Raw genomic sequence first — 26,267 nt, 5'->3', positions numbered from 1 at the left:
CAAGGTTTTGAATGCTCCAACAACTCTTGCAACCAGTTTTCTATATAAGGCTGTTATGCCTCATTGTAAAGGGTTCTCTCCCTACTGGCTTGAGCTATTCTATGCTCTTTCACTTCTCTTAAAGATTTGTATTTATCTTGCATTTTTGCAACTGTAAGTTTGGTCATTGGCCTTATAATGAATTGAAATCATCATTCTTGCCTTACTTCAGCTTATGTATGTTGTGTATGTGTTCTTACCTTCATTATAAGTGTATGTTTGTGGCTTTCTTTCACATATATGTTGTTATAACCTGTTTCTGGGTGACTTATGGGAAACCTTCTCCCCTCTTGACATTCAGCAAGTTTTAACCTCCATACGTGTGTTGAGGTCATTCATGCAACTCAAGTTTGTGCATCTCTTGGGTATTTCAGTTGATTCTTTGTGCCATTCGGGTGGGGAGAGAAACGTCTCTTATCTTGGTGCATCACCTCCTTTCATTTTAAGCATTTCTCTCTTCCCTTTTCCTCTGCAAGTTGTTAGGATAGGCTTAGAAGTAAGATTTGAAGTGTTGAGTTGGTTCAACACCTGCACTAGTATTGGAAAGGAAGTCGGCCTTCTCCAGAAATTCAACCCCCTTGCGCAAGGTCCCACACTTCGGGGTTGTTTCCATGTTTCACGAGGTTGTTGAGTTGATAGCTCAGTAAGGGTGCAAGCTTTTGTGACAACAGTTTTTGGCACGCCCGATGGGACAGACTTTCGATTTACATGCTAAGGATTCAGTGTTGTTCTTAGTGTCTCAGCCTTTAGAGGCAGACATCTTTCAAGTACTTGGCGACTCTGCTCACAAGTCCAGTTTCTTGTTCATGCCAAGTTCCTAACTCTGGAACCCCGAAACCCCCAGGTTCCGAAGTCATCAACTCTGGAACCTCGGAACCCCCAGGTTCCGAATTTCATAAGTCCTGAACCCCGAGGTTTTGAAGTCTCTGCTCACAAGTCCACTCTTGTTCATGACTTGTTACAACTCCGGATTTCATGCCCAGAATTCATACAAGGGCGTCTTCTAGAGGTAGTTTCCAATTTGTAGAACTCTCATCTTCAGGCTCTAGAAGGCAAAGAGGTAGACCTTCATTGTCACCAGTTAGGGGGGTCAAGGTTGTAAACACTCCCATCTCCCAAGTCTCGTTTTACCCCTCCATTTATAAGACCATTACTGTCTAGGGCTCCCACCACTCATATCAATAGACCATTGTTTCACATGGCTAGAAATCAAGTTTTTGTTACCTTCAATGGGGGGAGTCCTCTTATTTTGACTCAATGGAATGATATACCAGTGGCTGCGTTAAAGAGTATACCATACTTCACTAGTGAAACAGCTACTACCCCCATTGAGCACATTCAAGACATTGCGAACAATTGCTCCGTCCATAATGTCACTCAAGATGATGTTGTCAGACTCTTAGCCACATCTTTGAGAAGAAAAGCTTTGCAGTGGTATAGAGAGTTGTCGTCTAGCTCCATTCACAATTGGGATGAATTGGGGGAGAGGTTGTGCAACCATTTTGAGGATAAAAGTGATCATCTATCACTTGTAGAGCAGTTGACTACAATTAAGAGGGCACCTCATGAGTTCATGGGAGATTTCAATTTCAGATTCCAAAAGACATGGAATAGAATTCCTACTCTAGTGAAGCCATCTCCAAACCATGCCTTCTTGTATTATCTGAGAACTCTCAACAACGATATAGCTGTCATGATACAATCAATGGGTGGAGCCTCTCTACCGGGTGCATATGACATAGCCATAAGGACAGAAAATTGTTTAATACAAGTTGGGAAGATAGCTCCAAGGCCTCCAATGCCTCTCTTCCCAGAAGCTCCTACTCAACAACCCACCTTGGCCCCTATCCCCATGGCGCCCGCTGGTCAACCATCCACATCCTCTAATGAGCTCCATGAAGTCAAGACTCTATTGCAAAGCTTTGGCAATGAGTTGGTGACACTAAAGAGGTAACAAGTCCAGCATAGCAGACCTTATCAAGCACAAAATCAGAACTATCAACAGAATAGGCCACCCTTTCAAGGGCAAAACCAATGGAGCAACGCCAGGCCTTTCAATAGGGAGACCCCCATAGCTACAAGCAACTCAAAAGCAATGGTTCCAATGCAAAACAACCTCGCCCAAGAGCAAGATTGGTATCAGCCATGCAATTAGCCACACAACCAAGGCGCATGCCAAAGTGGAGGGTTTGTCCAAAACTTAGTGGTGCAGGATGAGCCGACCAACTCTGGCCAGCAATATGACCCAAATCAGCCTAGTGTTGGCACTCAGGCTTACTTTCAAGGAGATTCTACCTTTGTCAATTGGCAGGAGACAAAATTTTGAGGTATGAACCAAACAAATGGCGAGTCTATGCTGCAATATACAAGGTCAAAGAAGAGAGCCATGGAAGCTGCCTCACCTTCAACATCAGCCCAAGCTACAACGCCCAATGTAGCTATCCAGGATACAAGCCAAAATACCATGCAAGGGAGCAAGAGGCAGGAGGAGGCCCAAGTCGTCCAAAGAGCAAAGGTAGACCTTGTAGCCTCAAAGGGGCCTCTAAAATCAATCGGAGTTCCTTTCAATATAGTAGATCAGATGAAGAAGGCCAACCTCAATGTCAATATGTGGGAGGCCCTTTCCATCCCATCTCAAAGGGATTTGCTCAAGGAGGCACTGAAGGACATCAACCAGTCAGGTGATGAGGCAACAGTCAATAGAAAGGCAGCCTCCACCAGTTTGGTGCAACCCAAGGAGGAAGATTCAAGCAAGATCAACAAGCCTCCCCCCTTCTATCTCTCCTTAATCATAGGAGATAACTTAGTTCACAACTGCAAGATAGATTCAGGAGCTAGTAGCTCAGTCATGCCTAAGAAGGTAGTTGATCTTCTTGGCATAGAATATGAACCTGTGACTAAGGGAGTGGTCCAATTGGATGGCACTTCTATTAAGACAATAGGGGTTGTTAAAAATTTGAAGTTAACCTTGCATGCATGCCCTGGTTGCACTGTCTTGCAAGACGTATCAATCATCGACCTCCCTGCCTTCTTTGCCATCTGCCTATCTAGAGACTTCACCACCAAGATAGGTGGATACCCGTCTTCTGATTGGTCCCACATGCTATTTCGAACAAGGTATGGTAAGGTTACCATAAGGGCAGAGCCCATTGAGCAAAACCACATTGAGCCCTACACCCCCAGTCCTATAAACATGAATTGCACTTTGCACGAAGAGGGGGAGGAGTGTACTGTTCGTGAGCCTGCTACTGTTTTGCAAGAGGTCCCTAATTGTTTCCTGGACAAATGGGCCAATGCTTTTCAGTTTGACCCATTAGCTGAGGTTGAAGACACTCGGCTCGATACCTATTGTATCCATGAGGAGGATACTCCTATCCCTAACCTCATCAAGACACAAGGAGATTCAGAGAGGTTATGGAGCATGTTTTTTGATGGTTCAAGAAACAAAAACGGTGCAGGTGTCGATGTGATGCTTGTTTCTCCTGAGCAAGAGAAATATTTCTTCTCATTTAGGCTTCAGTTTGGCTGCACCAACAATGTCACTGAGTATGAAGCCTTGATCCAAGGCCTCCAACTTGCACAAAACAGAAAGGTCAGAACCTTGCAAGTATTTGGAGATAGTGAGTTGGTTGTTAATCACATCCGAGCTCAAAGTATAACAAAGAGCAACCTACTCAAATCATACAAACACGGGATTTGGGATTTGATTGAAGGATTCGAGGCCTTCAACATCCAGAGTATTCCTAGAGGTCAGAATAAGCATGTTGATAGGCTTGCAACGGTTGGTGTTTAGTTCGACATACCAGCGCATGTTGCAAGCGAGAAGGAACAATACATCAGGCTTGTTGTGAGGCCTGCTATCCCAGACAATCAAGCAACTTGGCAAGTGTTCGAAAATGATCAGCAGATTGTTAACTTCTTGCAAAATGAAGCAAAGTTTTTTGTAAAAAACAATCTAAGTTGCAAGACCAGTATGGAGATCAAATCATGTAGCTGAACTCCAACAAGTTGCCTAAAGGTCTAGTTACCTTGGAAGGCATTTTCAACTCGGATGATCAATTGAAGAAGAAGATTAACCTGGTTGCAAAGAAGGGTGATTACAAGCCAGTTGTTGTTGCTGAGGGTAGGTCTCTAAACTTGGGCAAGGTATGTTCCTCAACCAAACAAGAGGCCTTTGTTGAGCTTTGTCAAAAATATGATGACATAGTTGCTTGGACCTATGACGATTTGAAGGGTTTTGACCCTAGCCTAGCACAGCATACTATAGAGCTAAACCCGGATGCAAAGCCAATTAGACAAAGGCAAAGGCCAATAAACCCCAAGATTGAGCCACTAATGAGGAAGGAGTTGACCGAGCTCATAGAAGCCAATATCATCTTCCCTATCAAGCACTCCTCCTGGGTGGCCAACCTTGTCCTTGTAAGGAAGAAGAATGGGGAAATCAGACTATGTGTAGACTTTAGGAACTTCAATAGAGCCTCCCTCAAGGATCATTATATGCTTCCCTCCATGGAGCAGATTCTCCAAAAGGTCAGTGGCTCAGAAAGATTTTCATTCTTGGATGGGTATTCAGGCTACAATCAAATTTTAGTCCAAGAATCAGACCAATACAAGACTACATTTACTACTAAGTGGGGTACCTATGCTTATTGTAAGATGCCTTTTGGGCTAACCAATGTAGGTGCCACATTTCAAAGAGCAATGGACATGGCTTTCAAGGATGTATTAGCAAAGTTTGTGCTTATATACCTTGACAACATAACTGTTTATTCAAAGCATGCAGTTGACAATCTTGGTCATCTTGAGCAAGTGTTCATGAAATGCAGGGAGTATGGTGTGTCCTTGAACCCTAGCAAGTGTGTATTTGCTACTGACCAACGAAGATTGCTAGGACACATTGTATCCAAAGATGGCTTGACCATTTGTTGTCCTCATTTTTTGATTCTCAAAAATGTAACAACCCCTACAAATTTTTGCCTAAAAAGTGTCATTTTTGTCTCCAAGGCACGTTTTACGAGGTACAAAACTCACATTTGATAGTGTCAAATCATTGGGGGGTGTCTTTGCCATCATTGTCCAAGTTTTGGTGAGTTTTGATCTTCCTTTTCCCAGCTTTCTGTGCAATTTCGGGTTTCAAAACAATCACTACAAGTTGAAGATTTTACTCTATGGCACGCTTCCCGAGGCATAAATTCGCCCCATCCTTGGGCTGGATCAATCGTTGATCCATCCCCAAGCTATGTTTCGAATTTCATCGCGTTTCGAGTCCGTTTGCTATGTTTTTGCTTCAATGTAGGGGAATTTTTCGATGATTACCAGTAACTGGTAATTTGTTTTTCAAACCCCCCTTGAATCTTTTAGGCTTGTAGGGGAATTTTTCTCCAATTGCAAGTTTTTATAAAACTTGTAATGGGGGTTTTAAAACCCCCATTACCAATAGCTTGACTTTAAGTGTTTAAAAACTTGTAAATAGGATTTTAAAACCCCTTTACATGTCTTTATAACTTAAAGTTGTTTTTATAATGTTAAAATAAAACTCGTAAATGGGATTTTAAAACCCCTTTACATGTTTTAAGTGAAATCACTTGTAAAAGGAATTCTATTTCCCTATTACAAGTAATTTTACTTGTAATTTCTTTTCTAAAACCCGATTTTGCTTATAAAGTGCATTTTTGAAGATTTTAAACTTGTAATTGCATTTTTAAAACCCAATTTTGCCTTGTTGATGAAAAAGTGACAATTTAAAACTTGCACTTTGTTTCCAAAAACCCGATTTTGCTTATAAAGTGCATTTTTTAGGATTTTAAACTTGCTATTTGGTCAAAAAATCCCAATTTTGCCTAACATGTTGAAAAAGTGAAATTTTAAACTTGTTATATCCTCCAAAAAACCCGATTTTCATTGTTTCATGCATTTTAAACTTGCTATTTGTTCCCAAAAACCCGATTTGCAAGGAAAAACGTTTTTTTGAGGATTTTTAGCAATTTTTTGTGGAAAATTTGTTGGAGGAAGGCGTTTAGGATTCCTTCCTATTTCCATGCATTTTCAAACACCTTTCATGCCACATGGAGTTTAAGATTGCTGGTTTTTATGTTTTATAACAGCAGCCACGTTTTTTCAAAAGACCACTTTTTTTGCCATTTGGAATGCCACGAATCAGCAATGTTATGAATCGTTTTGGCTTGTTATGCTAAGGCGTTGACGTTAGAAAGAGTCTTGGCCATTTTCCATGCCATTTCTCATGCATTTGCTGCAACGTTTTTCAGTTTTGGGCATTTTTTCAAAAACGTGGCTAGGGTTTGGGGATTGCGGTTTGTGTTTACTTAAGAGTTTTTCTTTCTTCTTCCAAAGATTAATCATCTTGTTGAAGAAGCATTTTCAGATTGGAGCAAGGTAAGATTTCATTTCTTCTTGTTTCATTTTTCTAATTTGTAAATGGTTGGTTCTTCCCCAAAAATCGGTTTTTGTGAGAGGAAATTCTCCATTTTACAAAGAAATTTGTAAAGCAAAGTTGTTCTTCCCCTTTGGAATTTCTCCTTCTTTACTTGCATTCGAGTTTTAAAAACTCGATTGCAAGTAAGAGGAAATTTAGTGTTCTTCCCTTTTTGGACAAAGACTTAATCTTCTTTGGTCCAAAAATCAAATTTCAAAATAAAAAAGATGTGTTCTTCCCAAATTTGCAAAGAGATTTGCAAGTGTAAAGAGTTCTACCTCTTGATGTGTTCTTCCCAATCATTTGCAAGAGGAATGTTTTGAGTGTTCTTCCCTTTTTGGACAAAGACTTAACCTTCTTTAGTCCAAAAATCCAGCTTCAATGACGAAAAAATCAAGTTCTTCCCAATTTTGGGTTTTGAAATCCGGATTGCAAGTTGAAAGTTCTTCCCATTTTTGCATTGGCAAAGTTCCAAGTGATCTTCTTGAAATTCACTTTTACCTATCCGCTTCCAATTCCCTCATCCGTACATACCATTTCATCCACTCATTTCACACATTCATTCATTTTCCCCATTTAAAGTCTACCTGCAGTCAACCATCCAGAACCCGAAATTGGTCCAAAATGCACTCAAAAAACACTTGAAAATGAGTTTTAAAGGTCCAATTACAAGTGCAAACTTGTAGTTACCCATTACACATATGAAGTTGCATGTTTGTTCCCACATTTGCAAGTTAATGCTCTTGTTTTTCCCACACATGTAATGCAGCTTCCAAAACCCGAAATTCACTTGTGAGCCCATTTTTGCATCAATTTATTCCTTCCCTTGTCAGTCCGGTTTGCACACATGATCTACCAAATCAATGGATTAAGGCATGGGCCTTATTTTGCAAGAAGATTTCAAGATTGGAGGATGATACAAAGAAGAGATACGACAACAATTCATGGTTGAGAGCATCGAATGCTTTCAAGACAAAGATGGTCATTACATGAAAAGAGTAAGGCGACCCTTTCCCTCCTGAAAAGATAGTACTACCCCAAGCAAGAAGACAAGGATGCAAGTTCCCGTTCCGGTTCAAGATGTCTTTACCAATCTAGAATACTTCAAGTTCTTGCATCCTAAAGCAGCATGAAGATCATCACAGACAAAGGATGATGCAGTTAGAGTTGTGTCTTTAGACACATGGAATAATTTTAGTTATGCATTTGTAATTTTGTTTTGACAAGTTACATGTAAAAGTATTTTTGTAAAACGCAAGTTACACATTGCTTGCACTTTTGTAATTACATGTAAGGCAACTACAAGTTGTGTCCAATTAGGACTGTAGTTGGAATAAGTCTTAGTTAGTTAATGAAGTCATAATTAGTTGTTGAATAGGTCTTGGTGGTTGAGGGAATTTCTCGAGTTAGTTAGGATCCTCCCACCTTTTTCTCAAGGCTCCTCTCCTATAAATAGAAGAGAGGGTCCTTTGCAATCGATATCTTTTGGGAAAGCAGGCAAAAACTCTGTCAAATTTACAGCAAGACGTCTTTGAGCTTATGTATGTGAATTGAAGGTTTTGGAGAATAATAAAGAAGGATTACTCAAGTTTTGAGTCTTTGAGCTACAAGTTTGAGTTTGATTCTTTTTATTTATTCTATGCAAAGTGTTTCTAAAGGAGCTTAGTCCAATCTGATTTGAAGTCTTTGAGCTACAAGTAGAGAAGATTAATTAAAATAGGAAATCTCTAGAAGGAGCAGCAAGTCTTTGAGCTTGCATCTATTCTTGAGGAAAAATTATTGTTTGATAAGAAATAGCAGCAAGTCTTTGAGCTTGCATTAGTTCTTGTCTTTGTGTTAAAAGAATAAATTATTCCAATCTTTGAGCTGTTGTCTTTTATTCATTGTAAAATTTAGTATAGCAAAGGGTAGATAGAACTTCCAATAGTCAAGTCTTTGAGCTTGATATTGTTGTCCCGTCCCGAAGGAAGTGACGGAAGTCTTTGCGCTTTCAGAAAACTTCATTCCTTTCTCTCATTTTACTTAAAAGTGGTTACTACTATTCATATTCAATCGCTATCCTTTTCTGTGAAGAGAAAAGGATATTGTCTTTCTTGAAGAAAGAAGGAAGACTGCTGTCCCATCCTGTTTTTATTTCAGTTTTAGTTAGATAGGGGGAGCCTTCCCTTAATTAGGAGAGTTTTTACTCGTGTGTTGTGGTTGAAACCACAATTTTGTATATTTCCCCAAGTGTACAAAATTTTCAACCAACACCATTGACCCAGAACAAGTGGAGGTTATTCTTTCTCTCCCACTCCCCAGTCACACGAAGGGATTGCAAAGTTTCCTTGGTAGGATCAACTTTGTGAGGAGGTTCATTCCCAACCTTGCCACCATGGTAAAACCCACCTCCATGTTGAAGAAAAATTTGGTTTTCAGTTGGGCCAAGGAGGGAAGGGCCGGTTTTGAAGAGATTAAACAAGCAATTGCTCAGGCCCCTACCCTTGTCAACCCTAACTATGAAAGGGATTTTATCCTCTATACCTTCAGAGGAGAATCCAACATCTCAGCTGTCCTAACACAGTTGAACAATGATAATTTGGAGCAACCTATTGCTTTCTTTAGTGAGGGGTTAGAGGACTATGAGCTTAAGTATAGCTATGTAGAGAAGCAGGTCCTCGTTGTTGTAAGGGCATTAAAAAAGTTCATACACATGTTGTCTAACAACAGGATCCAGCTTTTAGTTCCACATGCAAGTGTCAAGGATTTCCTTTTAAACAAGGACATCAGCGAGAAGAGGGTTGGGTGGATAACCAAGGTCATGGAATATGACATCAACATCAAGATCACCAAGCTTGTAAGAGGCAGGGGCCTATGTGAACAGCTTGTCTCATCTTCTAAGACTACTCCAGAGGTCACCCTTGTGTTACAAGAGGATCAACCAACTAGCAACAACACTCAATTCAATTGGGTAAGTGACATGACCACCTTCTTAATGGAAGGTAGATACCCCCAAGGTTTGGATAGGACCAAAAGAAAGCATTTCAGGTTGCAGTCCATCCCCTATGTCTTAGTGGATGGCACCCTTTTTCGAAGAGACTCTAATGGATTCTTGTTAAGATGTATCGAGCAAAATCAAGTCAGTAGATTGTTAGAAGAATTTCATGATGGCTCTTAATGGGGGCACTTCTCTGCAAGGACTACAACTATCAAAATAATGAGGGTTGGTTATTACTGGTCATCCTAATTCAATGACTCACATAGATGGGTGAATAATTGCAAGAAATGTGCTTTCTTCTCTGGAAAACAAAGACTAGCTGCCCTACCTCTTCACCCTATCCGAGCAGATCAACCATTCGTGCAATGGGGTTTAGACTTCATTGGCATAATAAATCCACCTTCTAGTGCTGGCCACAAGTGGAGCTTGGCCGCAACAGACTACTTCACTAGGTGGACAAAGGCAATTGCATTGAGGGATGCCACTGAGGCCTCAGTATTGGAATTCCTTGATGGAATTGTGACAAGATTCGGTGTCCCCTCTACCATCATATCAGATAATGCCAAGGCATTCGTTGGAACCCAAATCAGTTCTTGGGCAATTAAGCATGGTGTATACTTGAAGACGTCATCCAATTATTACCCTCAGGGTAATGGCTTAGCTGAATCTTCCAACAAGAACCTCATCGGAATAATTAAAAGGACGATTGAAGACAACCGGAGGTCGTGGCATACTAAGTTGAGGACAGCCTTATGGGCTGACAGGATCAAACCCAAGAGGGTGATCAATAACTCCCCTTTCATGCTGGTATATGGGAAAGAAGCAAGACTCCCAACTTCCCTGAAGTTACCCTCTCTTGAACTAGCACATCAACTGGAATTGACGGAGAATGATGCCATGACAATAAGGCTAGCTGAGGTGATGGAGCTGGAGGAGGTTAGAGGTCAGGCTATGCATACGCTTGAAACTCATCAAGAACAAGTCAAGAGAGTTTTTGACAAAAAAGCTACTAATAGGGTCTTCAAAGAGGGAGATCTAGTTCTAAAGTGGGATGCAGACAGAGCCAAAGTTGGGCGACACTCCAAATTTGATGCTATCTAGAGTGGTCCATATGTCATCACTAGTTGCAAGGAGGCCAATGCATTTCATCTCTCCAGGCTTGATGGCGAAGTTCTTCCAATCCCAGTGAATGGGATTCATCTCAAGCCCTGCTTCTAAAGAGGGTGTTGATGACTATGTAAATATTAGACTAGAAGTTGTTTTACTTTCATAAGTGCTTGTGCACCTGCCACATTCTCCTTAAGAGGGTGTGTGCTCTAGTTTCCAGTTTCCCTCCAAGTGATGGTGCACACATGTTTTGGGTCTTTTTAATGACTCGATGCCCAATGGATGCTCAAGGCTTCTGGACTTCATCCTTAACAAGCAAGCATCTCGCAGAGGTCGCCAAAAATCTTGTCATTTTATGACACCCTTGGTCCATCAGTGAGAACCAATCAGAGATATGTTCCATAGACCAACGTTGCCCCAGTTGATCAAAGAGAAAAGCAGTGGAATTATAAGTGTCAAGTGTTGTCTTGTCTGGAGGAAGTCTTCAACCCCGGAACTCCGAACTCCCGAAGTTCCCACGTTGCTAAGCCTCCTTCACTCTTCCCCGGAACTTCAGAACCCCGAGGTTCCGAAGTTCCTTTCCTTTGCCTTCTTCTCTTCCTTGGAACTCCAGAACCCCAAAGTTCCTTAGCCTTTTTTCCAGTTCCTTTCTTAGCCTTTTTTCCCTTCCCCGAAACTCCGGAACCCTGAGGTTCTGCAGTTCCTTCCTTAGTCGCCTCTTCCCTTCCCCGGAACTCCGAGGTTCCGAAGTTCCTTCCTTAGTCCTTCCCCCCCCCCAAACTCCAGAATCCCGAAGTTCCGAGATCCCAAGCCTAAGTCTTCCCAACTTCCTTCCGGCTTGCAACACTTCTAGATGGTGTGATCGACACTCAAGGTTTTTAATGCTCCAACAACTCTTGCAACCAGTTTTCTATATAAGGTTGTCATGCCTCATTGTAAAGGGTTCTCTCCCTATTGGCTTGAGCTATTCTATGCTCTTTCACTTCTCTTAAAAATTTGTATTTATCTTGCATTTCTGCAACTATAAGTCTGGCCATTGGCCTTATAATGAATTGAAATCATCATTCTTGCCTTACTTCAGCTTATGTATGTTGCGTATGTGTTCATACCTTCATTATAAGTGTATGTTTGTGGCTTTCTTTCACATATATGTTGTGTTAACCTGTTTCTGGGTGTGACTTGTGGGAAACCTTCTCCCCTCTTGACATTCAACAAGTTCTAACCTCCATACGTGCGTTGAGGTCATTCGTGCAACTGAAGTTTGTGCATCTCCTAGGTATTTCAGTTGATTCTTTGTGCCATTTTGGGTGGGGAGAGAAACGTCTCTTATCTTGGTGCATCACCTCCTTTCATTTTAAGCATTTCTCTCTTCCCTTTTCCTCTGCAAACTATTAGGATAGGCTTAGAAGTAAGATTTGTAGTGTTGAGTTGGTTCAACACCTGCACTTGGATTGGGAAGGAAGTCGGCCTTCTCCGGAGATTCAACCCCCTTGCGCAAGGTCCCACACTTCGGGGTTGTTTCCATGTTTCACGAGGTTGTTGAGTTGATAGCTCAGCAAGGGTGCAAGCTTTTGTGACAACAGGCACCAACCCACTGGAGACGCCAATCCCCTTACGATCAATTTGCAAGCACCAACCTACAGGAGACACCAATCCCCTAAGACAGGAACTAACCACAAACTCAAATTATGAGGCACCAACCTCAAGTACAACAAGGTAAGAATTTTGCGGACCTTCCAAACTCAAACTACACCATCAGCCAGATCTGATCTACTACAAAACACTCTCTCGGTATGTAAAGGATTTGCAACTTGATTCGCATACCTTAATTAACCTTGGTTAATTGAATAAGAAGCTTGCACAACTCTTCCGCCACACTTACTTAACACACCCACACTAGGAATGAACCTAGATCAACAATATATATGCATTACAAAGATAATTACATTCATATGTCAGCCTAGAACATAATTACAATATCCGCAAATCCGCCACAAACAAATTTCTTAACTAAATGTGTAGTTGGCTCGGTCCTAAAGCGCACATGTTACACCAGGAGTGGGAACAAACTATATATTACCCAACATAAACTCAATTGGTCCCAAATAATTCACACACTTCCTTCAACCGGCACACATTATCTTTCTCTGGTGCATCAATTCAGAACATCAGCACAGTTGGCCAACTAGCACAGTGAGCACTCTATCACTTCTAGCTTTCTGTCCTCTTGACCGAATCTTCTGAAACTTTGGAATATGATACTTCATGTGTAGTTTTACTTAACTTCCAAACCGCAAGCCATAACATACAATTGTGGTAGAATGCAGAGCCAAATGTCATGACGAAGCAACTGAACACACATACTGATTATGAACCAACAAATACTTCCACATAATCGCACAAGTGCTAGACAAACAGGACAGCTGATACCGGAACATCATGATGACAATAAGAAATCTATCCAAGATACTTGAAACTGTCCTTCAAGTGCCTTGCAGCTGTAGCAACTTCCAGATATCTTGACATCAATGACAACACTGACAGCACCTTTAACATTAACATTGACTGCAGCTTTGACATCTATGACAACACCATCTCCAACATAATGCTTACTTATCAACCTAATGAATAAACTATGCTAATATAGATGTAATATTTCCAACAGTCTATAAAGCTCCCAGTGCTATTGATGCTGGAGCAGGAGCAGTAGCAGTTGCAGGGACTTAGAAATGAGTCAGACAATCGCCAGGCCAGTGAACTATGAGAAAATCTTTCTAAGGATAACCGGAGTGATAGTCTACCTAAAGATCAAAAAGTGCTTTGAATCATTAGTAAAGTGGCACATTGGCTATAATTACCTCTTCTTACCCAAATGTTCTTCTAAGCTCCTGGAGTAACGACTTGCTTGCTTGTCAAAAAAAAAAAAAATCCATCAAGCGATCAAACGGACCACTATGAGAAGTCACTTAAGGTGCAAAACAAAATGGTATTAGTTAATACTCAAAACAATGAATTTTCCCAGCACAATAAGATGGGAAGAGAGGGATTGTCGGATGAGGAAAAGAGATTACAGGTTAAAATATCAAGAGTTTCTTTTTAAGCCCTTGGATGCTGCATAAGGCATGAGCTAATGGCAGGCAAATGACCATGGCCCTTAATAATGAGAATAACGGAGGGGATGAAATCTGGGACTGGAAAAGTGGAGTCCATGTTGAGTCCTGAATAAGGACAAAAGAAGCTATATTCTCCCAGCATAGTAAAGCAAACGAGTGGCTACCTCACCCTTAGGCCTATTAAGCCAAAAGTGGATGCATTCAAAAGGAGAAAGAGAGAGAGAGAGAGAGAATCAAATGGAGGACTTACACCCCAACGTCTGCTTCTAGATCAAAAAAGCTTCATGTCCAGACTATGCCCCTCAACCACCCCTCTCTTACAATTGCCATCCATGTGAGTTATATCATTATTCATAAAACACAATGGTTAGAAAGAATATAAATATAAAACAAAATATCTCAAAGGGAAATGTGGATGTGAAGTTCTATGTTTTTTCATTTTTCTGGGCAAAGTAGAAATTGAAATTCAATTGAAGATTTCTTCAACTACTTCCAAAGATTTTCAGTTATTTTTTCTGTCCTAAAGTAATTTTTAGTTTCCAGATTTGTACCGTAGTTTCAATAAATTTTTATTTTCAAGTTAAGCTTCAGAACTAGGCTTTACAGCAGAAAATTCAAGAAATCTCAGACCTTCAATATACCCACTTGTAGATCCTTTTTCCCAATTTCCAACCTGGGGTATCGACCTAGAATTTGCAGCAGTTGCACTGTTTACAACTGAGTTCGTAACACCATTTAACTACTCTTTTACTTTCTGCTTCTTTCTTTTCTCGCTTTATTACCAATTAAGTTGTCAACCAAATCATTCAATGCTGAGCAATTGGTTGGTTGGTTGACCAACTAATTGGCTGGCCAACGAACTATTAATGTGGTAAGCTACTTGCAGGGAAAAAAGTTAGAGTTTACTTGATAACACAGACATGAAATCCATGCACAAGTCGTGGATACGGGCTTGAATGAGTTTGCTTCTACAACTAAACTGGAGATAAAAATTTAAGTACTCCACAAGATAGACAACAATCCTAAAATTAAACAAATATAAATGGAAATTCAACAGTACCACGTTTTCATTATGAACATGTTATTTCACGAGCTACTGTTTGAAAATTAAATCCAAAAGTGACAAATACAATAGTGCCTAGGCAGAAGATAGTCTTCGGGGCAGAATGAAAACATAAAGTAAGCAGGCACTGACACTATTGATCATTCCTTGCTATGCAAAGAGGCAAAAATTTCAGTCATACTGGAACTAAATTGTTCCTTTTACATCTTTACAATCCTTGGTTGTTTCTCTTTATAGAGTTTTTATGAGCATGAAATTACAATTTCAAAATTAGAACATGAAGTCCTGGATGTAAGGCAACATTGCAGTACTACACAAATTCAGATCTGGCATTATCTTTGAAGATGCACATGTTTGACATACTCTGTTGCCAAAAGGCCGTCTGTGAGACCTCCGATGAAAATGACTTGCTGCTTAAAATCCCCAGTTTTGAAAGCAATCTGCAAAGTCAATTCTTTTATTAGCTTTTCCTGAAATCAACTAAATATACATATGAAGCTACGCATAATGATTCAGATTAATAAATTATCTATAACGGAGCATCCATAAAATGGAAAGAAAATAAAAGGTGTCTGATGACATAAAGTACGGTTTTTGTATTTGTGTTGCTAGATCAAACAAGAGCAAAGAGCCAAGTTCACCGCTAGTTACGTGGTCAAAACATTTTTGATTGACGCCCAACAGGGTAAACAAAGCTATTATGCTGGCTACACAATTGCGGGGCTTTACTATTTGACCATTCACAGAACTGCACAGTGATGTAATGTACTCAGTTCAACTTCATGGGGCTCACCTTATCTCCACTGACCAGTGGATATCACTGTTTGGCAATTTATTAACCGCTAAGCTTTAAACTCATGGTTCTAAATAAGTGTGAATAGCATTTGAACCGTGACCCGCACCAATTCAAAATTAACCTAGTTAGGAGATTTCTCTAAAAATATAGCTTTTTGGTCTAATGGCACTAGAGAAAACTATATTAGCTGTCCACTTCCGATTTCAATTGCGCAGGCATGTACTTACTACAGCATGTGGAGGGAAAAGATCAAAAATTCAAAGAAAAATATTAACCTCTCACAGTGTTCGCTAGTACATCCTTTGCTCCATAAAATTGAAAATACTTGAAATCCCCTTGACACGATACGTCAATCAAACAAAAATTGAGAATAGTTGAAATCCCCTTTGACATATTCTGTCAATCAAACTAAAATTGAGAATACTCGAAATCCTTTTTGACAGGATAGCTCAATCAAACTATAAGATGTGATTGGATGAAAAAGCATACCTGTATAGATTTGGGGCCGTACTTAAAAAGCACACCATTGAATTGAGAATTCCGAGGCATAATAGATCTACTTCTGTTGTCCACAGTGTTACTGTTTTTGCTTGTGCTTGAACCTGGTCTGAGATAGGAGATGCAGGTAGACACCAAGGAGCTGCTTTTCGAACTTGCTCTCATTTGCTGACTAGGAGGATCACGTATGACCCCTGGTATTTTCTCTCTCCACTCTCTCTATATTTGGTATGATCAAATTTGTATAATCCAAGCCATTCCCTAATTATTTTGTCAGTGTGATAATGATTTTATATTTACATATTTAAAAAAAAATGGTGTAGTTTGCTGTGAAGGTTGTTACCTGTCTTTGTTTTTAATTATATTTCTTATGGAATAATTTAATTCTATTTTTTTTAAATTTAATTAATCATAATATAAAGTTAAAAAAAAATTAACAAAACTTTTATAATTATATTTAATTTTTTATTTTAAATAGTTGAAAAAAAAATTATTTAATAAATCAAATGTCAAATCATGAGAATCAAAATTTTATTTATAATTTATTTGAAAATATTAATGTAATAGAAATATTTAATACCAATTTATGTGATAAATTTAACAAATTAAATGCCCTGAGAGGTAGATTTATTTTGTTTAAAATTTATTTCTAATTTAACCTTTTAGGTTTGCCTATCTTCATTGTGTTTGTTTTAATGGTACTCATTTATCTTTCATTAAAAATTACAATGATTAGAAAGTGGCATTGGGATTTGAATTTTCTCTATGACAAAGTACCTAGGTTTTGAAATTTGTTTTATTAATTTTCCAGCTATAATAATATTTTGTTTTTGTTTTTGGATTTAAAAATTTTGAAAAATAATTAAAATATTAATATTAATTGATAATTTAATTATATATTTTTATTTTTATTTTATTTACAACTATTTAATAAGTAAATTTATTGTTGTAAAATATTAATATTTTTTATTTATTTTTAAAAAAATTATATTTATTATTATTTTTGTTATATAGTTTATATAAATTAGAGGTCAAATTTGTTTTTGATATTAAAAAGCAATAAAAATAAGGGTGCTAGTTTTTAATACTAACATTCTATAGGGGGCATTAACACTAACAACGCTTTAACACTAAACTAATAGAAACATACTTATAGTAATTGAATATATCATAAACAATGTTAGTAGCAAATAAAAGGCGAAACAAAGTCTTAGGACTAGCAAAAGACGACAAAAAAACCATCAAGAACTAGTCAGAACAAACTACTTGAGCACATTGCTCCAGTCTTCAATAAGGAACTTGAACAATTCCTTGTAATTCCCTTCAGCATCAGCATCCTTGCCAAGAACCTTCTTCTACATTAGGCACATTGAGGTAGTCAAGCTATGTGTGACACGCAATTTGAAATTATACACATTCAGCATCTTCTTCTCAATCTCCAACACCTTCTTTTTCAGGGCCTCCAATTCCTCTACAGTAGTCTTACACGTGGCACATAAACTCCCACTATCGCCTTTGTTGTCCACCTCATTTGGCATCACTTCTTAGGTGAGGTCCAAAGGTTCATTCTTGTCACTCTGTTCAGAACCCTTGCTGGAATATTTAGCCAAGCTCTCAGCTTTCCATGTGCCATCTTCGTTATCTTCATTTTTCGCTACCTCCTCACTTTCAACAGAGTTCTCCTCCTTAGAATCTTCCTCATACCCCACCAAAATTTGTTCAACAAGCATACCCAACGAGTGCCCAGCCAGCCTGTTGTAGCACCTATGATTGGCACTTGCACTCCTACTCGCATCCTCCTCGACCTCCATTTCAACCTCACCATCAACATCAATCCTTTGTGTCTTGGCAGCGGGAGAGGGTCCCTTGTTCTTCCTCGTCTTCTTAACCCCAAAGGAGGTGGCTTGTTGTTAATTGCTAGAGAGGCAAAGTTAGGGGTCACAGGGGAGCCAAGACGGTATGGAGTTTTGGCAGAGGTCAAATTTGTTGAGGACAAGAGCACTTTCATTTGTTAGAAATATTTTTGTATTTAGAAAAATATGATCTTGGGGAAAAAAATTTATGATCTATTATTTTCATTAATAACTCAAAATTATTTGATAGTAAGTTTTATAAGGCTTTGTTGTTTTTTTTAAAACTGATGTAGAATATTTAATTAAAAAAATTATGCAATTTTATCAAACATCATGATCAATTATAAATTTATTATTTATTATATTAGTTATACATCAATTTGAGTTTTGAGTGTACATTTAACTATTAAAAAAGATAATATAAAAAAGTTTTAATGCTTTAAGTTTTGTGCTTAAATTGTTAAACCTATTAATTTTTTGAATGGCAGACATATAGATATGGAATGTGGCAAAATAATTTAATTTGAAACTTATTTCTACCTACAATTTAACAATTTGTAATTATTTTATTGATTTCAATTCATCCTCCATCTACATATGAATTTTTCCATATTTTAATATGTTATATTATTCTGGTTATATTTGTGCTCTAATTTTTTTCATATTGGTATACTTTTGTTGATGTATCATCTCTTGGGATTTTTATCCTCAAAAGTTAAAAACTTAAAAAATATATATTTCCTAATCTTTAGACTATAGCAAATCATCTTTTGGGATTTTCATCTTCGAAGGTTAAAAACTTAAAAATTATATATTTCTTAATCTTAAGACTATTTGGCATCATCTTTTGGGATTTTCATCCTCAAAAGTTAAAAACTTAAACATATATATATATATATATATATATACATATATATATATATATATATATATATATGTATATATATATATATGTATATATATATATATACATATATATATATATATACATATATATATATATACATATATATATATATACATATATATATATATATAGATATATATATATATATATGTATATATATGTATATATATATATCTACATATATATGTATATATATATACATATATATGTATACATATATATACATATATATCTACATATATATACATATATATATACATATATATATATGTATATATATACATATATATATATGTATATATATACATATATATATGTATATATATACATATATATATATGTATATACATATACATATACATATACATATGTATATATATGTATATATATATGTATATATATACATATACATATACATATATATATGTATATATATATACATATACATATACATATATATATGTATATACATATACATATACATATACATATACATATACATATATATATGTATATATATATATACATATACATATACATATACATATACATATACATATATATGTATATGTATACATAGACATATACATATATACATATACATATATATATGTATATGTATATGTATATGTGTATATGTATATGTATATGTATACATATATACATATATGTATATGTATAGATTATACATATACATATATGTATATATGTATACATATACATATACATATACATACATACATACATACATACATACATACATACATACATACATATATATATATATATATATATATATATATATATATATATGTACATATGTACATATATGTATATATTTATATACATATACATATATATGTACACACACACATATATATGTATGTATCTATATATGTATGTATGTATCTATATATGTATGTATATGTATATATGTATACGTATATGTATATATATATATATAGCACTAATTAAATCTTTAGACTAACACAAACAATCACGCTATTGGCAAGAACTTAATGCAATGTGTCTCTTGTTTTATTCTTGCATTTGCACATTTCAATATATAAATTTAAAAGGTGTATTAATTGTGGTCTTTATGCATCTATTCTTATATATTACCCACCTTGATTTGATCATTACCATATCTTGTATTATTTTTTAAATGTGGGGTCAACCTTGTATTTATGGATTTGACCCTTCATTTTAAATATTCAAATTTAGATTTTGACATATTTTTTCCCAACTAGAGCCAACTTAACATGCATTTATATGATTTATTATTATATCCTTGTATTTAAAGGTATTCAATTGCATTCATTTTACATTGGCCTTATCTTCAAATCGTTCTAAGCTAAAATCATTGAAAAGAATACCCTCAACTCAATATATTTTTCAACAAAAAGGGTCAAATATGATAACTCTAATATTTTATCTCTCTCTCCAACCATGTGCATGTGGTTCATCTCCATACAAGCTTGCAATGGTGAAAGTTAGACCTCTGTAAAATACCATGTCAAGTGTTATATATTTTTATTAGTATGTGAAAATATTGGCTAGATAGGTTTGTATATTGAATCTATCAAGCTCAATATGCTTAACCAAATATTAGTCATAGTATAAACCACTAGGTTTGTGTTATTACTCAAATGGTTTGTATAGTGAAGGTCTATGCCATTACTCAAACATACTCGAACATGCACATAAATGGGTTGTGATAATACTTGAATGAGCTATTCATATGTAATGTCTTTGTTATTACATGAAATGGCCTTTTATTTAATATGAAATCATCCTATAAGTTATTGTATATTATAGTGTGTATTGTACTTTGATGGGCATTGTTAACTACTCATAACATGTTAAGGTAGGTATTTCAAAAAGGAAACCAAATTTATAAATAAATTTTCTATTGAGTGTTATCAAATTATATCATTTTGATTATAAACTACCATGTTTTGATTAAGTAAAAGCAGGTTTTTGAAAGGAACCCGAACCTTTTACAAAGCAGGAAATATAGAAATAACTAGAAAACATTGTGCCTGATCACTTCAAAAGTTAAAATAGATCCCAACCTAACAAAAAGGGATCACTACCTTTAAAACATAACATTACATTAAAACACCAAGAAAAGATAGCATCCGGAAAGCAGAACGATAGTAAAAAGACAAGAAAACAAGACAACTACCAAGACAGATACAGAGACAGTTATATGCTTTTCATAATATCCTTAACTTGGACAACCATCAGCTTCATGTTGTCCACTGAAGTCTTTAACTCCTCTAGCTCACGACCTTTGATGTCGCCCTTGATCCTAGTATTGGCTCTGGTTCTCTTCTCATGGCCTTTTTTGTCTGGTTGTTCCTTATCAACATCCTTCTCAGTATTGCTCTCAAATCTATTGATCAGGATGTTCATGTTATCCACTGAAGCTTTAAGGATCTGGAAGTTTTGTTCTGCAATCTTCTTAATAGTGAGTTCCATCTTATCAATTCTGCTACCCAGATTGTTCATAACAGTCTCCATTTCTTTCGCCTCCTTATTTTCTTCCATCTCTTTAACCTTTTTTTCAGTGGCAATTATTTTACCCACCATGCTTTCAATGGCTTCTACATTATTAATAGAAACTACCAATTCTTTAACATTTTTCGTCAGGGGTTTCTTTCCCACCGTAGCTCTTTTGACATTCGGCATATCTTTCTTCAAGCTACCAATATCCTTCACCATCGTACCAACAGTCTCACAAAAACCCTTTATAGTCGCATTCTCACCAACATAGTCACTAATCTTACCACTTTTTTCTTCTTGCTCCTCTTTCTGCATATCTTGGGCATTCAAACCCTCAATGTTGTCCGTGACCTGGTTCTCCTCCCCCTCCTTATCCTATCCCTCATCCTTTTTATTCTCCTCTGCTTCTTCTTCAGAATCAATCAGGATTTGGCAGATTTCTATATTGCTTTCCTTACTTGTCTTCTTCCTTTGCATTTGCTTTCCAGTAACTTTCCCTTTCTTTTTTTTGATAAATTTCCCTTCAAAGGATTCGGCCTCATACTTCGAAATTTCTGAATCCACCACAATCCTTTTCCTCTTAGCCTTATTCCTACCTTTTTTGCTACTCTCCTCCAAGTCACCCTCAATCTCCAAATCAAAGTTGAAGTCATTGGCTTCACTCTCCGTGTCCTCATTTCTAGCATATTTTCCTTTTATAGGTTTTTCAATACTCTTCCCTTTAAGCACTTTATAGACTAGAGCCATAAGACCCTAGTGCAGGGCATGGTCACCTTTAGGATCTTTCTGAATCTCCTTGATAGTGTGGTCCATAGAGCAGGCCAGGTAATACGACAAACTCACCTTTTCCCTATGGTGAAAATGGTTGAGCAAAACAAAATGGTGACCATAGGCTCTGGTAAACCTACCATCCAAAGTGATATAAGTAATAGTAGCGAATAAAAAAAACCTCCATGGCCTACATATCCATTTCGGGGAATGATAGGAATTGTCAACTTTAACCATTTTCTTCCTCTCATCATCTGTTACAGGGAATTTCTCTGCAGCTTTATCGGAGATGCTACGGTCCCTATAAAATTTCATGCCCTCCCTGATCATCCTCGTAGCTTCAGCAATTATATCCTCATCTACAGTCATCACTTGGGACCCGACCAAGATTTTACCACTCTTCTAGTTCTTGATAAAATGTTTGGTGACCACAGGATCTTTCCCACTAAGCCTCTCCATAAACACACTTAAACCCCCCTCCTGAAGGATATCCCACACTTCCCTGTTCTTCCTCTGATCCGAGCAGGAGGTAGGTTTGAACCTTTTTTTATTTTCTCCCATTTTTCCTTCACTGTCTCTAAATTTCCTTCTCTCAGCTACTAATCTTCTTCTCTGGTTTAAGTGGATGCCTTGATAAAATACCCAGAATCCATGCCAAACAATAATTAAAAGACACATGAATAAATACTTATTACCTCCATAATAACCTTGCTTCGTAGAAAGAGGAGGGGGCATTTAGAAATTATATTTGATGGTGCCACGTAGCTTCGTCTGGATACGGTCCAAATCGAGCAGAGATTTCATATTACATGCGAGCTCACTCTCTCCATAACTAGTAATAATATCTTTCGTTTGGCAAGCCAGGTTGGCCGCCCAGTCTGTGCATGAGTTTGCTTCCCTATACACATGTAAAAACACACATTTCAAATTCCTCACTAATTTTCCTTGCCGCCTTAATAAAATTGCTAATTGTCCAAGAAGGAGGTAACTTCTTATTCAGACAATTTATTATATTTAATGAATCTCCTTCACACTAGACTTTAGTGCATTTGGCTTCCTTAGCCAGGACCATCCCACGATAAGCAACCATAGCTTCAGCTACATGATTTGTCTGATTACCAATGGGTATACTTTTTATAATTTTGCATCTTCCCCATTCATCCCTAAGGACCACCCCACATCCTGCAATCCTAGGATTGCCCTTTGATGCACCATCAAAGTTAATTTTCATCCATCTGTTGGGTGGGCTTTCCCATATCACTCCCTCTCTAGGATCATTCTGAAAGTGTTCACAAGCTTTTAGTCTCCACTTTTTGAAAATAGCTTGATCATCCTTGTCTTGAGGTTCTGCAATACCACCTATTATATTCATATTTTCCACTATATTTCTTTTAATTTTCTCAAACACAATTTGAGCCTTAGACACCTTCTCTCTGAAGACTCTTTCGTTCCTCTCTTTTCATATACCCCAACACATATGGGGCAGAGCTAGTTTCCACAACAAAGTAGTAAATTTGTTCTTTGAAGGATGGTACCAAGAATTAAAAACCTCTTGAATTGACTCTGGGAAACTCCAACTGATTTTGAATTGATCCAGACATCTTCCCCAAACCTCAACATAAAAAGGGCAGTGAAAGAGCAAATGGTTGATGGTCTCTTCATTCTGCAAGCAAAGAAAACAAACACTTGGCATACACATACCTCTTTTTTCGAGGTTATCAATAGTTAGAATTTTATCTTGAAGGGTTGTCTAGAAAAAGTATTGATCTTAGGGGTAAGGCCTTTTACCCAGGCCTTGGCCCAGCAAGGACTCTCCATATTAGAGTACTTATGATAGTAGAGAGAAGCCACGTTGAATTTACCATTTGCAGTGAGTTTCCATATTAATTGATCTTCTTCTTCCACCACTACCATGGAGTTCATAGTTTTGTTCAGACTTCCCAAGGTCTCATCCACCTGAGATAAATCCTTCCACTATCCATCTTACCAATAATCACCCACCATTGATCCATATATTTCCTTGCACTGATATGGAATCTACTCCACTCTGGGATTTCAGTCAAAGGGGACTCGAGCAACCAGGAATCTTCCCAGAATTTGATGAGATTCCCATTCCCCATCTTCCATTTTGCTCCTCTAACAATTAAATCTCTTGTTCTAGTGACATTTTTCCAAATATTGGAACCGATTGGGATATCTTCCTCTTTGAGGAAACTTTGAAGAGTGGGACATTGCTTTTTATACTTATTGTCCCAAATCTGTTTCCATTCTCCCTGATTTTTATACCCTCTCCAGATCTGCTTTGCCATTAGGTATTCATTCATGTCTCTAATTCTTCTAAGACCCAGACCTCCCTTTCTTATTGGCTTCAGACCTTGTCGCATGCAATCAGATTCATTCTCTTTTTCTCCTCAATCCCTGTCCACAAAAAAGTTCTTTGGATCTTTTCAATAACCTCTACATACTTGGCAGGAATTTTGAAAAGGCTCATGGAATAAACAGGGATACTTTGAAGAGTTGACTTCAACAATTGAACCTTACCAGCTTGGCTAAGAAGAGAGCCCTTCCAGCCAGCTAGCTTTTTATGGAATTTATCAACCAAAGTTCCATGTTAATAAATATAATATTATGTAAAATATGTGAACGGGTTACCAAAACCCTCATATTACTTAATTGTGATTGAAGGTCTCTCGGCCTTGAATGTGGGTGAGAGTATTTATTGTGTCAAAAAAAGGTTAAGATTGTTTGCTAATAAAGATACTTTAATTATTGTTATGCACTGAACTTGGAAGCTTAGAGTAGGTTGAGGGTAATATTTACCTAATTAATGAATTCTCATATATTTGAGATAATTGCTTTTCATTTATCTGTGTATTGAGCAAAACAACATGCATTTAGTATTAAAAGTACACTTCCAAAATTTAATTAAGATATAAAACAAAATATAAATGAGAGTATTAATATATGAAAGAATGCACACATCTATAAAAATATATATGTTCTTCTAACCCAATGAGTTATCTTAAGGATTTATATTCCAAGTATATAAGTTTGAATCTTTTTGTGATATTATGCATATGATGACATTCATAAATATGAACATTAAATATTACATGTGGAAACAATTATGTGAAACCAATTTGTCAATAACTAGTTTGAGAGAGAGGTATTTGATCATAACAACCACACACATTTTACATGAATTTTATTTATAAATATTTGGTTAAAGTAATGCAAAACCATTGCTTATATTGTTGGTTCACTATGTCAAAGTTACAAATTAATCAAATGTATCACGCACAACTAGAGGGTATCTAGAAGTTGTATGATGGATTATTTGCATTAGTACATAGCACTAGCTCTCAAATGACTTGATGACCTTGGATTTTGCCTAGATCTGCTACTTTTGTGAAGGGTAGGACCACTTTTATGAGAAAAAGTGGGTGGGAGACCTCTAGTTTGTGGATGGAAGAAAAGCATTTGGGTGATGCTCTCCCTTTTGTATATAAATGTTAAAGACTTTAATAAAGACAAATATATGATTTCACATGGTTTGTATTGATTATTGAACTTGGTATTGTAGTATTATACTCGACGCATTTTATAGTTTATTACTGAGACATGGATCTCCATATCTAACTGAGGGACAAAATGTATTTGAAACATGAATTTCTATACTACTTTATATGTTATCACGAGTTCCTAAATGAAAAGTGGTTCACTAATCTTTTATTTCTATTAATTAATAGAGAATAAAAATTAAATGAATTATGTTCTTATGTTATGAGTGGAATTACTCTTTTATTTAATGTTATACAACCAAAACTGAAACTATTACAATATATACAATAAAAAGAAAAATTGCAGTGTTTTATTAATGATCCATTTGGGTTCATTATATTTATGTCAACGCAAGGTTGAATCCAAACTCTTAAATTTTTTAAATTCAAATTTACATTTCAGCTTAATACCACCTATTCTTTTCCCGCCTATAGTTGACTTAACACACGTCTACATGATGTATTGCTATGTCCATATATTTAAATACATTAAATTGCATCTATTTTAAATTTCTTTTTTTAAATCATTCCAAGCAAAAATCATGTTTGTTTAGGGAAAACAACATTTTAGTTTAGTGCACTAAAACAAACCTAGATATGCGTATTCATAGTAATTGCATGGATGATAGTTATTGATGCTGATAA

The 26,267-nt window shown here is 36.7% G+C and overlaps 1 protein-coding gene across 1 annotated transcript in view; it reads right to left on the bottom strand.

Annotated features, from left to right (window-relative positions):
- Nucleotides 1-16,293, bottom strand: part of LOC131065570 (UPF0613 protein PB24D3.06c) — a 145,275-nt gene extending 128,982 nt beyond the window's left edge. Inside the window, exons 1-2 of the mRNA XM_058000126.2 lie at nucleotides 16,018-16,293; nucleotides 15,096-15,172 (exon numbers count right to left, since the gene is read on the bottom strand). Coding sequence (XP_057856109.2) covers nucleotides 15,096-15,172; nucleotides 16,018-16,191 — 251 coding nt within the window. The 5' untranslated portion in view covers nucleotides 16,192-16,293. The remainder of the gene's footprint in view (nucleotides 1-15,095; nucleotides 15,173-16,017) is intronic.
- Nucleotides 16,294-26,267: the final 9,974 nt, after the last annotated feature.

The sequence above is a fragment of the Cryptomeria japonica genome, chromosome 1 (genome assembly GCF_030272615.1).
Source record: "Cryptomeria japonica chromosome 1, Sugi_1.0, whole genome shotgun sequence".
Lineage (NCBI taxonomy): Eukaryota > Viridiplantae > Streptophyta > Pinopsida > Cupressales > Cupressaceae > Cryptomeria > Cryptomeria japonica.
This window is presented reverse-complemented; position numbering and strand designations above follow the sequence as displayed.